Source organism: Microplitis demolitor, chromosome 4, assembly GCF_026212275.2.
Source record: "Microplitis demolitor isolate Queensland-Clemson2020A chromosome 4, iyMicDemo2.1a, whole genome shotgun sequence".
Lineage (NCBI taxonomy): Eukaryota > Metazoa > Arthropoda > Insecta > Hymenoptera > Braconidae > Microplitis > Microplitis demolitor.
The window spans coordinates 21,828,491-21,844,309 of record NC_068548.1 but is presented as its reverse complement, the minus strand read 5'-3'; the positions used below and the strand labels follow the sequence as shown (position 1 = coordinate 21,844,309).

At 30.1% G+C, this 15,819-nt stretch overlaps 1 protein-coding gene across 3 annotated transcripts in view; it reads left to right on the top strand.

Annotated features, from left to right (window-relative positions):
• The window catches only part of LOC103577457 (kinesin-like protein KIF13A), a 43,155-nt gene that overhangs the window by 4,929 nt on the left and 22,407 nt on the right, over positions 1-15,819 (top strand). For all 3 annotated transcript variants that reach the window (XM_008558095.3, XM_008558094.3, XM_008558093.3), the window contains exon 2: positions 6,066-6,153. In XM_008558095.3, the coding sequence (XP_008556317.1) occupies positions 6,098-6,153 (56 nt within the window). In that variant the 5' untranslated portion in view covers positions 6,066-6,097. The remainder of the gene's footprint in view (positions 1-6,065; positions 6,154-15,819) is intronic.

The following is a 15,819-nucleotide window of genomic DNA, read 5'->3' as shown; positions in this document are numbered from 1 at the left end:
GTTTCTCTGAGGTTCGCGTTACTCCATCATTCTTGTTGACAGCACAACCCTAGACTTATGAAAAATAAAAATCTGCAGACTATTGGCTGTAATAAAATTAGAGACGGGATTTATTTTTAATAATTTTGGTAGACCGCGTAACTGAAACCTAAAGAGTTATTTTAGGTTTTGAATTTTTTTTTGAGTATGGAATTATGGGTAATTTAAAAATTACGCGCGAATTTTGAATAAACTAGTGGAATGTAAAGGAAATATTTAAAATAAATTATACTGATGCGTGAATTGCTGATAAAAAATAATCCAGTTCGATAAATTTTAATATTTCACTTGACATTTCACTATCTGTCACTTTATTGAATTATTTTATTTTAAACTGGGATTTAAATTTTCAACATTGGAAAAATATAAAAGTCGCGAATATTTTTAAAATGACGAACATGAAGCAAAATAATTATTCGAATATCGAATGAAATTTTACAACAAAGTTTATAAAAATACATTTTTTCTGTCATAAAAATCGTAAACATTTTCATCAGATCGAAACTTGCATTTTATTGGTAATTTTTTATAAAAAGTACTAATTTCGATTATTGATTAACTTTCGATTACTCCAAAGGTCACAATCAATAATAAATTCCAATTATTGAAAATAATTATTAAATAATTTATATTTCCATATAATTTTAACTATTCAAAAAAATAATAAAATTTTAATATCAAACATTATTTAGAATTTGAACTCCCGCCATATTTTGAATTATTTAAAATTTTCTAAATTTTAAAATTAAAATCCCAGATGTTACTTTTTCTTCCGCGGAAATAGAAAATTTAATTAAAATTTACATTAATTAATTTCCATTTCTAAAGTCATTGGCCAATTGCTAGCGTTATATATATGTATACATATATATATATATATATATATATATATATATATATATATATATATATATATATTGTTTAAAGAGGTTCATATGTACGTGTGTGGCCAGCACGCTTCCTCGAGTACGCGTGACCGAAGATGATGTGCATAACTTGGCATGTATATAGATCTCTATATATATTATAAATATATATGTATGAACATCGATGTCCTGGATTGTAGAGAACGTGTAATTAAAACACTTCTATCGTTAAACGATGCGACACGGAGTTTTATTTGATTTATTCATTGCAGTGAAAACGAACAAATTAATTCAATATTTATGTTTAATATATTCTCACTCACTTTTCTTTATATAATTTATCAAACAATTATTTTTTATATCGTGTTTAAAAGTAATAACTTATCTGTTTAAATACAAATCAGAGTAGAGTAAATAAAAGCTTTTTTAAAATACGATAACTGATAATATCAAATTATTGTTATTTTAAAAACCGGTAATTATTTCCAATAACACTTTTAAAATAGATAATGTATATATTTATAATTATACTGTAGATTATACTTGTCTTCTCACTCATCAATTACTCAGTAAATACTATCTTCCGGCACATATATATGTTTTCTATGTTAGACGACCGTTATTAGTGTAAATAATTTTAAAAAAACCCATCAAAGCCTTAGTAATCATGAACTCTCTTTCTTGTTATGCTTGACATCCTCTTGGCAATGAGTATCTAAAAAAATATATATAAGACCTCTCGGGTCAAGTTAACTAAATTAAAAAATTTAATTAATAATTAAACTCTACGACTTTTTAAGAAAATAAATTTGCGGTAAATATATTGTGGGAAAATATTAATTTGTATTCTAAAAAATTTGAAGTGAAGTTGGAGTGATTACAGACTTTATTTAAATCCGAATTCACGGAGTTCCGGAGTCAAAAAAAAATCTCTCCTTTAGATAAAGTAAATGAGGAGTTTGTTATTTCGGAGCGATCTAGATTTAATTTGAATTCGCATTCACTCCAATTCGGAGTTTCAATATCAAAATAAACTTCCCGGAGTAAATTTAACTCCGAGGAGATTAAATAAATAAACAGTCATCCGCTGGACATTGACTCCAGATTTACTCCGCAAATTTTTCACAGTATATTTAAAAAATTTCAAATAAACGGGTTGGGGTAACGATAAAAGTTTTGTAATTTCAAGACAAATAAAATCGAGCCTGATTTTAAAATATCTAAAATAAAATAATAGTTATAAATATGGTAAAATTTTGGAATAAATTGGTCGTCATGTCGCGCATTCAGCTAAAGTTTTTCACGCCCACGAATAGAGACGAGATATAATACGCGTTCAACTCGCGCTGTGCTGTGCTGGGTCTTTTATCGATCGGAAAGGCAAAAGGGGCTTGTAGAGAAAGCTATGCTATGCTACTGCTATTGCTACTGCTACATATATGTATATATATACTGCTACATATATATACATATATAAATACTACTCCTATTGCTACGTTACGTTACGTTGGCTGTATTTGCTGGCAACTAAGTTACACAGGGTTGCTGTTATATTCTCTATCTTGTTGCTATATCTATATATACATTTTCATATATGTACATATATGTCTATGTCGTGTGTCATCATTTGTAGTTGTAAATAATGTAGTAGTGTGTTATTTGCCGTTAAATTTATGCATACTAATGCGTATAACGCGTCGACTAGAAATTGTTATCATAGTAAAGACAAGGGGTAACTTGAGACAATCCCCTGCAGGAATAATTTCGATTAGCAAAGCAATATTTTATAAGCTTGGAAATTGAGTGATGACAATTATGAATAAATAGTAATTTAATGAATTTAATTAAAAGGTGGGGGTAATTAAAATTGTCGAGATTAATTATCAATAAATAAAATTTAATGTGAGTCATAGACACGTGAAGGCGTACATGCGTCACACTGACAGTGTGTAAGTTCCGGGAAAATGCATACATAAACTCACGTCTCTCAGCGGCATTGAGTTTACCAGCACAGCAGCTGCTCTTGAATGGGCTTTTAATTTTAGTCATATGTATGTTCTTTAATATAATATTATACATATTGCTAACACGTGTTGTCTTTCAGTTGTACTGCTCTATGGATACATTTATTTCTTCTGGTTTTGTTGATGTGAGGTGATGTGTGTAACAGAGCCAGTGTGCATTGTCCATAAATCATAAATTATCTACTAAGGTCCGTTTTGGAATTTCTCGAATGGCCAGTGGGCAGTACGTGCAGTAGTCGCCTCTTCAGCACAGTGCACTGACCACTGGTGTGCGAGCTAGCATTACAACCACCTGGGGGGTTCTCTCGAGGGAGGTTTCGGTTACTGAGCAAAAAAAAAAAGGATCTGGAATTTTTTTACCTGTTTCAACTCAACTCGGTACGGGAAAGTAACAAAAAATAAAGTTAATGTTCCACATTCTCACTGAGATTTTATTTTAGTTTTTTTTTTTCTAATTTATATCACTTACCTTCGTTTGTAGTTGGGAAAACAAAAGTTCGAATAAAGCAAATTTTATTTAGGAAACAGTGGAGCGAAAGCAGGTCGCCAAAAAAAAATGTTTTTTTACTTTTGCTATATTTCATGAAAATAAAAGTTATTAAAAAATTTACATAAGTATTAATATGGATGCATCGTACTGGTGAAATTGAGTTTTAATGCTAAAAGAATATTAAATCATTTTTATAAGAATACCGGGATTATAAGAGGACAGTTTTTTAATATTTTAAATTTATTTGTACTTAGATTTATTTTAAGTCAAATTTAAATTTTAAAAATTATATATATTTTCCAATTAATTATTTACAAATTTTCTTAAATCCGAAATTAACAAAAAAAAAAAAATTAATTTTTAAAATGAAGAAGTAACATTCAATACAATAATTAATTGGTAATAGCCATTGGTAATAGACTCGGTCTATTGAAATAGATGTAATAGCAGTAATGCTAGTCATGTTCCATTCTGTGAACTCGAGATCGAATCCCGTCTAGGTTCAATAGAGTTCTGTTCAATAGGATAATCTACAGCTATTGCAAAATGAATTACGTTGATTAAATGAATTTTTTTTTTTAAATTTAACGTAACAACATACGGGTACCAAGAGCGCCAAAATTTAAATTTAAAATTTTTTCTTTTGATATGAATACTGAAATCAATCTAATACTGCCTCAGATATGCTCATCAGAATGTTCCCTTTGTATTAGCATACTTTCTGTGCATTGTAAGCTCGTTAAAAGTGCGGGAAAAATTTAAAAACGAGCACAAAGCATACCAAAATTTAGCATGTGAGCTATGTAACTCCTGAAATTTAAATTTTTTTCCAAACGGGTTCAGCATTAAATTTTGTGAAAAAAATGTTAATCATATTGACGGATCTCATATCTTCAGAAACGATGTACTGAATAGGTTTTTGCATGAATAATCTTATCGCAAAAATAGCTCGCCGTGTATCTAAGTATGAACTACTTTGCATAAATGAGAAAAATTTTTTTAAAGAAATCATTTCAACATTGCAGTAGCTATCCACACATACGATAGAAGCTACACAATACACATCACCAAAGCGGGTGTATTGTCGTCAGATCCTTTCTCTCCATATATCACATTCTCGTCTCTTCTTATCTCTTCTTATTCTCTTTATGCAATTTCAAAATTTATCTATTATAACATCTGCAGGCTAACATAAAAATTCAGATTACGTTAGCACACAGTACAAGCTCCTGGCTTAGACCAGACAATTGAAAACATTAACGTAATTCAATTAGCCAGACAAATAAAAACACAGTATCAAGTAGGCGCAGACAATTGTTTAAATATTACATTAGCTAAATAAATTATATGTATACACTGAGAAATTATTCTTGGTTGAAATTATATGGCGTCATAGGAAAGCCGGCCACCAAACGGGAATTAAATGAACTTGTATCAAAAATTACTATAGCTCTAGTAATTTTTTTTTTATGTTTACTTAATTTCCGTTTGGTGGCCGACATAGTCCGGTTTTACTATGACACCATAAAATTTTAAACAGAATATGTAATTTTTCCATGTGTATGCTGTATTTAGTGATACGAAATTACCGTAATTTTTATGTTCAGTCAGACCATGAGAATGTATCTTATAAAATAATTTCCTAGACAATATTAAATGTACAATTGTAAGTAAACTACAAATCACAACACTCAACATAACCATCATTTTGTTTATTCAAAAAATTATCTTTATTAGGAGTTTGCACTTTTTTCTCTATTACACTCAAGTTCACAAACGGTACTCTCTTTGATGCTTGCGTAGTAAATGGAAATTTTCGCCGAGTTTTTCTGTTAAACAAACGAATATTATAGAAAAATTAAAGTGCACTTTGCTAGATTAGACAGTAGTGCATCAATTTGCAGTCTGTAGTTTGTATTTAGAGATTTTGTTACCGAAAAAATCTAACATCTGTTATTTCCATTTAGATGCGAAATGGCGGTAAAAAATTTTTCGGTAAACTTTTTATAAAATAATTATCTGTAAAAAATAAATTTGGCGCGGGAACTGACATTAAATTCAAAAAACAACGTTGCTAAATTTTTCCCTGGTCAATTGTCAAAAAATTTCTCCACTTTACATCACTATCAGCATTACAAATATTAAGTGAGAGTTTAATAGCATGAAAATAGATGCAGCAATCAGTAAATGAGCTTTCTATATTGTAATTATCATCGATCCTGAAACAGAGTGTGATAGAGTTGACCGTGTTTAAACAACGTTAAGGTCTATTTGGTATGCCAGTAGCACTTGATATGATTACGCGTCTACACGTGCCTTCATTACACTTTGAGAATAGAATATTAATAGTTTAATGTAGGTTTAATCTATCTCGCTTAGGTATGGGTTCTTCCCAACAGACACTTCAGCCAGTTATATATACATTTTACAGCAAAATATCTAGATACATCGTATAACAGAATCCTTTGTCAAGGGTAATTGATTTCATGCTAATTGCCTTCATTAATCCTCGACCCCAGGCTTTGTCCTTTGCCTAAAACAAGAATTACATTGTTCAGTCTATTTTATATATATATATATATATATACATATTTACCCAGTACTCTTTAGTCTTTAAATAAATAAAATTTCTTTGGTTTATTACAGAATTGGAACTTGGGACACAATGTGTTGTGGAAATGACTTCACAACAGACTATTCTACAACATCCCACGAGTATGGATAAAATTGAAAGGTAAGTCTGACTATTTCATTATTTTTTATATTCATATTAATAATTGTTTGCTGTAAAAAGGATGTTAATTTATTATATTACATACACTAGTACATTGTTCGAAGGAAGAAATAGTTTAGTTTAATATAAAAAGAAAAAATAAATTTGAAAGTAGTACAAAAAGTGATTGTTATAATAAAGTTTATTCAAAAAAAGAGAAAAGACTTTTACAAGGTCGTAAAATACGTCGAGCAGACTTCACTTTTATTATTATTTAAAAAAATAGATTTTTTTTTTTTCATCTTTCAACATTTTTTTAAAGTCGTGAGTATCTTTATAATGACAAAGGAAACCCGCACAATGATAAGTTTTTCTCGCAGTTCTTATGGAAAAATCTTTTTACTAATCTGAGAAAAGAGCAGAATCGGATGAAAAATAAAAAAAATTAATGAAATTGAATAGTCGGAAAATGAGATGAAATGTATAAGAAAAGTAATAGCTTTTTGGTAGATTCGTAACTATTCAGTAATATTTTATTATATATTATACAAATATATACTTACGTTTTTATCTTTTCGCCTTCTCAATGCGGTAATAATTCATCGCGAGTACGTGACGATCTAAAGAAGGGATTGAATGAAAATCCAATGAATAGATTACTTACCAAAGATATACTTTTTTATTTATATTTTTTTTTCCATACATAAAAGCCCTGGTGCTGACGAACGAACTGAAAATAAAACGACATACATATATGGATACGTTCGTTCAATTATTACTCTATGCTATCATATATATTTTGATACGAAGGCTCTTCAGAGGCTCAGGAGAAATAAATCCGATAGGATATTGTCCCTGAAAATAACATATATTCTACTCGATCATTGTTATTGTTCGTATACATTTATGACCTGAAATGTCATCTATTTCTTCCAATTTTATTTACTCAATAAAAGTTCGCCAAAATACCGAAAATTTCCATCTCGAAATTGAATTAAAAATTACGTGATTTCGTCAATAAATACCAATTATAATAAGTAAGCAGCTTTTTAAATAAATCATATACATATATCTGTAGTGTATATATGTAATATATACAAGCCTATGTATAACGATATATCGATCCTCTATATATTCCCCACACAAGTTGTCTGTGACGCAACGACCTAATCCTCCGGCAATTCTCGACTCCTGAGTGTCTCACTCTCTCTATTTTACTCTAGTCTCCTCGTCTCTCCTCTCCTCTTTCTACTCTACTCTACTCTCTGAAATACGAGTAGAGAACACACCAGCTAGTCGAGTTCGTGTCAATCGATCATGCTCGTCCCTATCGACATAATCCTACACCTCGATACATATACACGACAGTTATAGTCTTCATTGTATATATGTATTTTCCCGACGAAAATCCTCATAGATCCTTTATTTTTTATGCTATCCTGTTCGATTAAATTTAATATCCGGTGTCGTGATACGATGTGACGTGAAACGGACCTCGAAGCGTTCGAGCGTCGGGTAGATGGGCTGTAAGGGAGGATTATACTTTTAAGATTAACAACAATGAAAATTATTCTGTGATAAATTGAATTATTTAGGGAAAAGCATGAAAAGTACTCTTGAAAAGAGCATATATATAAATATAGCCGACATATGTATGCCATGCTCTTGACTTTATTGCCTTCCTCGGCCTTCAACCCCTCTTTTTTCTCATCGTGTTCAAAAGAATATATATTATTAATGTATGAACTCTTTGTGACTCATTTTACAACACGAGAGTCTTGCTTCTTCTTTTTTATTTTTACCTCTGTCTCTGCCTCTTCTTCTTTTTTTTTTTTTTTCGTTGTTTGTCTCCTCGTTAGCCATTTTTCCGCGTGTTTATATAAATACGTAAATTAACACATTCTGTTACTGACTTGTACGCATTCTTGTGGTCGAACGTTTAAAATTTTTTACTTAAGGACTTTTAATGCTGACAATTGCAAGGTGAACCTTGAGATTAATTAATCAACGCAGACTTATTTATAAATTCATACCGTCATTTAATCTTCTCAGCGTAAATAAAAGTTTAATAAATGCCTTTAACATTTAAATTCGATAACGAATTTCCATTTTTTTTTCTACGCAATCACGTAATTCAATATTTAAATATGTTGAATTATTTTTTAAATGCTAAATCAATGACACATTAATATGTAATGGACGATAATTTTATTTATTATTTTTATCAGTATTGATACATATATATTTATATATACAGGCACATAAATGTTATGTGGATCAATAAATTTGTCCTAAAAACCTGAATAACGATAAAATAACCACACCTATCCAACTTCCGTAAGATTTCAATCATTTTCCACTTTATACCATACGTCACTATGTCACTTACGTAAATATATATGTATATATATAAACACGTGTCGATCACCTGACAGTTCGTCCACAACAGGCCGCGCAACTTTATCGATTTACTTTAAGTTATCTCTATAAACATAAACTTGTTATGTATTGATACAGTTTTTGCATCATTCATATCACGCTGCATATATATTTATCTATGTAACACTTGTATACTATTTCAACAAAAAATCTCTTTAAAAACTCCATATTTATCATAAACGGGAGCCAATAATGCAGTTGACTGCCCGTCATAAGACTGCTCTAGGGGTCATGGAAAAAATTTTTTTGTAATTTCAGTCTCTCCACTAGTGTGTTTAATTTTGTTCTTGACTACTCGTTATAAGCCTGTATTTTATATGATTTCAAACGTTATATTTACGTTTTGTTACTCTCCACTCCTGATTTATAATGCTGATATCGCTAAAATAAATACTTGCCTCTTTACACTGATAATGCAATGCAAAAAATTATAATGATAATGGTATTAATTACAGTAGTAATCATAATAATAATAATAATTTTATTGATTAACATAATTCACAATAAAACTTTTAAATTGTAACAGAAGCTTCAAATGTAATTAATGATTACAATTATGAACAATAAATTATATTTTACTTGATATGGAGTAAATTATTCTCCACGAAACATTGATAGTAAATTTTCATCATTAATTTGTCTATTTTGTTCCTATTCTTAGTTTATAATTTTGACAATTTTAATGGAGGCTTATAACGGGCTGTCTGCTACGAAACTCAAAAGAGTGTTTAAGTGGGGCAAGTTGGTTGGACTCAGTAATTGCCGATTGAGGGGGAGAGGCTTATGACGGGTGGTCGGCTGTGTATATATAACACTTGTATACTTTTTGAACAAAAAATCTGTGGAAAAAGTTGACATCTATCACAAGCGGGAGCCAATAATGATACAAAAAAAAATTATTTTACCGCAAAGATTTGTTTAAAAAAACGAGTAAATAAAGCAGCTTGGAGACAGCCATTGACAATTGACCATTAGTTAAAGCTGACAAAGTATCAAATGGAATTATTTATCTCACCGAGCTTTACATTTTCTTCAGTAACTTTGCTACGTGCGGGTTTTTTATCACTCATTTTATTTTATACCCTTATCATTGGATCTTTTTTTCTCGAGGCTTATATGTATATATGTATAGTGATATAGTAGTTTCTCAGGACTTTAAAGCATTTCAAGAGTTGAATTGTGGTCAAAGAGAGATAGAAATAGTGAACGTGTATGTATTTAAAAAGAACAGAAGCACTCATCGTGGGTCGAGGCCAAAAACTTTGAGCTAGATCCGAGTCCCGAGTCCCGGACTGAGATAAATTTAATCCCTCCCTCTATTTTTTTTATACTCTATTTTTTTGTGGAGTAAAATATCTCATATTTACCTAGTACTTGATTCTCTATTTGCTTAATTTCTTTACCCATTCAAATCTTTTCATCTCGTACATATATCAAGTCCTCGCTATCAGATAATGTGACTTAAATTTATTTAAATTCAAACTAGATTACATTATAGTAATAATAATAATGACAAAATTACCTCAATTAAAATATTATTAATGGTATCATTGTATGCAATTATATTTTTACATAACATATGGCGTAATTATTAATAATTTAAAATGTTACGGCGATTAAAAGACGTATTAATAGTTATCAACAATAGATGTGACGACAGGAAGTCCAAGAAAATGAATATAATATTTAAATACTTGTCGTCACTACGTGAAACTTGTACGTAATGTGTGTATAAATCTTTCTTTGTCTTTATCAAATGTCTTGCAATCAGTAAATACAATATAATATATAATATATACAATATAAATAACATATTAATGCAATGGTGAGCAAGTGCCAATGCCTTCCCACTGGCTAAGTATTCAATTCCAAGTGTAGCAAGAAGTCGAGTAGATAACGAGCTAAATGTTTAAATAAAGCCGTCTAGAGTTGTTATCTGTTTTGATAATTTATGTTACTGCGCAGTACAATAGCGCAGACATTTTAACAATCTTATTTTTTTTTAACTATGGGTGGTAATGAACAATGACAGTGCACCCTAAGATGTTTGTCTGATGCCAAGTATAAAAATAATATTGCAACTTTGATGCTGCTGGCAATCTTTAGAGTCTCCAGTAAAGACTTTTTTAAAATTGGATCCTACTTTTTTCCTATTTTTCTTATTTTACTTCCTCTTCCGTTAGCCATTTTTTAGGCTGATTTTTTTTCTTGGATTTGTGCCTTATGTCACTTGTAATAATCTGTCTTACGCCCCAAATGTCTCGTGCTATATTGTCTTATTTATAAATATATATGTGAGTATATGAAAGGTTAAAAAAAGGAAATGGTTCGGTTGAAGAATAAAGCGAGTCAAAAACAAAAGATTTTTCTAAACTGACAGTGAAAAAGTATCATAAATATCAAGAATTTTCGTGAGCGAGACAGAAAATAGTAGTAAATTATTTGACTCCTTTTTGTATCAAAGTTCGGATTATTATCATTATTATTATTTTCTTTTTTAATCAAGAATCCCTTGTGAGAAACAGCATGGACGAAGAATGACGTAGCTCTTACCTTAGTCTCTTTGGGTTCTTTAGTCCGTCGTCAAGAGATTCAAGAAAACTGGAACACTCGCGTACTTGTGAAATTTTTTTTTTTTTATTTTCTTTTATTTATTTAAGTAGCATCAACGCCGCGCTCGATATCATTCTTTCATTATCACTCATAAATATTTAAATGTTCACACAGTCTTTGACTTTGAGCATTGAATCGAACAATTCAAAATCATTAGAGATGCTAAAATATTTCATTAACTTTTATCTTTATTATTAATATTGCTAATGACTTTCAAGAAATATTACTAAGTTTTTTTTAATTAAATATAATCCTCCATTTATTAAATTTTTTCTCGATATCGAGGTCAAGATGTCAGAATCAATGGCTTTAATAATTTTTTCATACTTTTAAATTTATAGTTATGGCCAATTATTTTTAATCGGTACATAAATTATAAAAATTTCCAGTGATTTATTATCATGAGCTTTTAAATATTTTTGGTAAATTATAAGCAAAAAATCATCGCGAAAATGGAAATATTTTTGATAAAAATTTCAAAATATTGTTTTTTAAGTTTATCCATTTGATACTTATCACATATGTTACGAAATTTGAAGATCAGGTGATAAGTTTTGAATCAATTTATACAAAAATATGATATCTCATTTTACGACTGTCACTAGTGGGAATTCCCTGTCTGTTTCTGGCTCGGATAGATAACATACCAGAGAGCAGTTTCAGAGTTTTAAGTTCGTCGAACTTACGTATACATGTTTGTTGAATGTGAACTTAAAAAGCTGGAGATGATCCAAGAATTCTACAATAACCTATAACATTGATGGCTTTTTTTTTTATTTAATTTTTTCGCCAACAAATAGGGCAATAAATATAAATTTTCTGGCGAATGCGGCGCCATATCAATGATTTTTCAAGACTCTCGAGATATATTTTTATTGAATTTTTTTTATTACAAAACTTCTCTATACCTATTTTTTTAACTGCCAAATTAATTTATCCGTCTAACAATAACATTTTTATCAGAATCCTTTTTTAATAAAATAAAAATTTTTTTTTTTATTCTGCCATTTATTGAAAAACTAAAAAAAAAATTTCATATTTTTTACGTTAACGCGAGTAAACACAGCCGGTTGAGAATAAAAAGCACGTTTTAAAATTTGATCATCCGTAAAAGTGGATTTTGTTTCGATTAAACAAAGCAGACAGACGCGTGTCATATACATTCTCTTTATTCCTATTTCATTTATATATCTATATATAAATACATATGTATGAATCAGACTAGACATACATTTTTATTTAAAATACAGTTTACGTATTGTACATTCGTCATTGAACTGAGACCCGCTAGACCGCACTAATCTTTTGTTCTTGTTAATGATCCACTTCACAGAATTTTAAACGACAGGAAAATTATTTTTGAAGCTTCAATAACCATAACACACTAGTGTTTCACCATTTGCATTGTTCATTTCACTTGAATACCATTCAATACATATAGCTTGACACTATTATTACTTATATCTCTTATATACACTCATACATACATAAATAATGGGAGTAAAAATTCAAAAGTACTCAAAAAAAAAGAAAAAGCTAAATAGAACGATTATTTTCGCCACGATATTTGCAGTCGCAAATTTTCCGTTTACCTTTTATCAAACAGCAAAAGACCTTTTCTCTTTGACTGTAAAACCCAGAAGTTTCACAAGAGCTTTAGAAAATCTTTGAAAAAAAAATCTGAACCTCTGAAAATTTTATGCAAACATTTTAAAATGGAAATTATATGCATTTATTTTCCCTCTAAAGAACTAAAAGTTTTTTAAAATTTTAAATTTTTCCCGCGAAAAAAAAAATTCTCATAATAAGCGAAATACAAATATTTAAATTCAAACAAATTTGCTAAATAATTCCAAGCAATTATGCATTTACTCCCTCGGGATTCTGAGGTCTTAAAAAATTTTTTTTTATTTTTATGCTTTTACGCAGTATAATAAACTGAACCACCCCAAGAGCTGAGTTGTATGAAAAAAAAAAAAAAACTTGACGAAAGACTTCTTAATGGAAGTAAAGCTCTAGGGGATAAAGCGTGTGCGGGAGTAAAATGTACAGAGAATTATTCTCAAGAGAAATAATGACAGAAGACGCGGTCGAGTAGGGTCAGGTGTAATTTATAATTCTGACGTCGTCAAGTGTAAATTAATCGGATTGGGAAAATGGAATGGAAGACCGAGTGACCCCATAAATTTAACAATCGCTAGAAAAAGGAATCAACTTTAGTCATTACCGACAATAATATAACATTCATTTATATATATAATATATATAATACGGTATTTTAATCAAGAATTACCTACAGTATACAAGTTTTATACATTTCGTAATCCAGCAGTTGTTTATTTATGTAATCAGAATACACCTGGACTAAATAGACTTAATTTAGTGGAAAAGTTATTTATATAATTTACATTTATATAGTTCGTCTGGGTCGACGTATAAAATTGCATCATGTAACAGTTATTATCCAGGTATACATGTACAAACACTTCCGTTAGCTCTTATTCAACCTTGATGTAACTTTTTATGTTTTTGAAGATTATTCCCTGTAAGTCCCAAGCGAGTTTACAGAAAGTAATTTTCAAACTTACCGCTTCTCTGAATCCTAGAGACATTCGAGAGGAATCCTAGACAAATCCTAGAGAAACCTTAGAGACATTTTTTTCCTTTACTTTTATGTGTTCGAGTTATTATAGAAGACTTCTCTGGATCCTAGAGACATTCTAAAGAAATTCTAGACAAATCCTAGAGAAAACTTAGAAAAAATCATTTCGCTGAGAACCCTAGAGAAATCCTAGAGAAATCCTAGAGAAAACTTAGAAAAAATCATTTCGCTAGGAATCCTAGACAAATCCTAGAGAAATCCTAGAGGAAACTTAGAAAAATTCATTTCGCTGAGAATCCTAGACAAATCCTAGACAAATCCTAGAGAAATCCTAGAGAAAACTTAGAAAAATTCATTTCGCTAGGAATCCTAGACAAATCCTAGAGAAATCCTAGAGGAAACTTAGAAAAAATCATTTCGCTGAGAATCCTAGACAAATCCTAGACAAATCCTAGAGAAAACTTAAAAAAATTCATTTCGCTGAGAATCCTAGACAAATCCTAGAGAAATCCTAGAGAAAACTTAGAAAAATTCATTTCGCTGAGAATCCTAGACAAATCCTAGAGAAATCCTAGAGAAAACTTAGAAAAATTCATTTCGCTGAGAATCCTAGAGAAATCCTAGAGAAAACTTAGAAAAATTCATTTCGCTAGGAATCCTAGACAAATCCTAGAGAAATCCTAGAGGAAACTTAGAAAAAATCATTTCGCTGAGAATCCTAGACAAATCCTAGACAAATCCTAGAGAAAACTTAGAAAAATTCATTTCGCTGAGAATCCTAGACAAATCCTAGAGAAATCCTAGAGAAAACTTAGAAAAATTCATTTCGCTGAGAATCCTAGACAAATCCTAGAGAAATCCTAGAGGAAACTTAGAAAAAATCATTTCGCTGAGAATCCTAGACAAATCCTAGACAAATCCTAGAGAAAACTTAGAAAAATTCATTTCGCTGAGAATCCTAGAGAAATCCTAGAGAAAACTTAGAAAAATTCATTTCGCTAGGAATCCTAGACAAATCCTAGAGAAATCCTAGAGGAAACTTAGAAAAAATCATTTCGCTGAGAATCCTAGACAAATCCTAGACAAATCCTAGAGAAAACTTAGAAAAATTCATTTCGCTGAGAATCCTAGAGAAATCCTAGAGAAAACTTAGAAAAATTCATTTCGCTAGGAATCCTAGACAAATCCTAGAGAAATCCTAGAGGAAACTTAGAAAAAATCATTTCGCTGAGAATCCTAGACAAATCCTAGACAAATCCTAGAGAAAACTTAGAAAAATTCATTTCGCTAGGAATCCTAGACAAATCCTAGAGAAATCCTAGAGAAAACTTAGAACAAATCATTTCGCTGAGAATCCTAGACAAATTCTAGAGAAATCCTAGAGAAACCTTAGAAAAATTCATTTCGCTGAGAATCCTAGACAAATCCTAGAGAAAACTTAGAGAAATTTTTTTCCTTTGCTTTTATGTGTTCGAGTTATTATAAAAGACTTCTCTGAATCCTAGAGACATTCTAGAGAAATCCTAGACAAAGTTTAGCAAGTAATTTTGAAATTTACCAACTTGAGCTTAAGCTTTTCCTTGTGGTTGCTTGTACTTGGTTAGTGTAGTGCATTGAGATGAGTAGTGGATCACTGGCTCTATACTGGGATTAACGTATATAAGATCAAAAGCTTACCCTTTATCATTATATATCCAGCAGACACCACAGCTTGTTGCCTCTCCCTCTTTATATATATACATATATCTATATCAAACGCCAGATTATGCTAATTGGGTTAATTTTAATTATTTCAACCCTAATTTTCTTTCACCTGTCAGTCTTGTTTTTGTCCAAAGTTTCATAAAAGTCACGTAATTTCGTTTGAAAAAAAATTTCTGAACTTTTGACCTTTGTCTTCATATTCAAATTTCAAAATAAACTTTTGAAACATAAAATACTAAAATATAATTGTCTTTTTCGTAGAAAGAATTGAAAAAAAAGTAACGTTAAAATAATATTTGTTTTGTCATTGAAAAAATGATAAACGACGT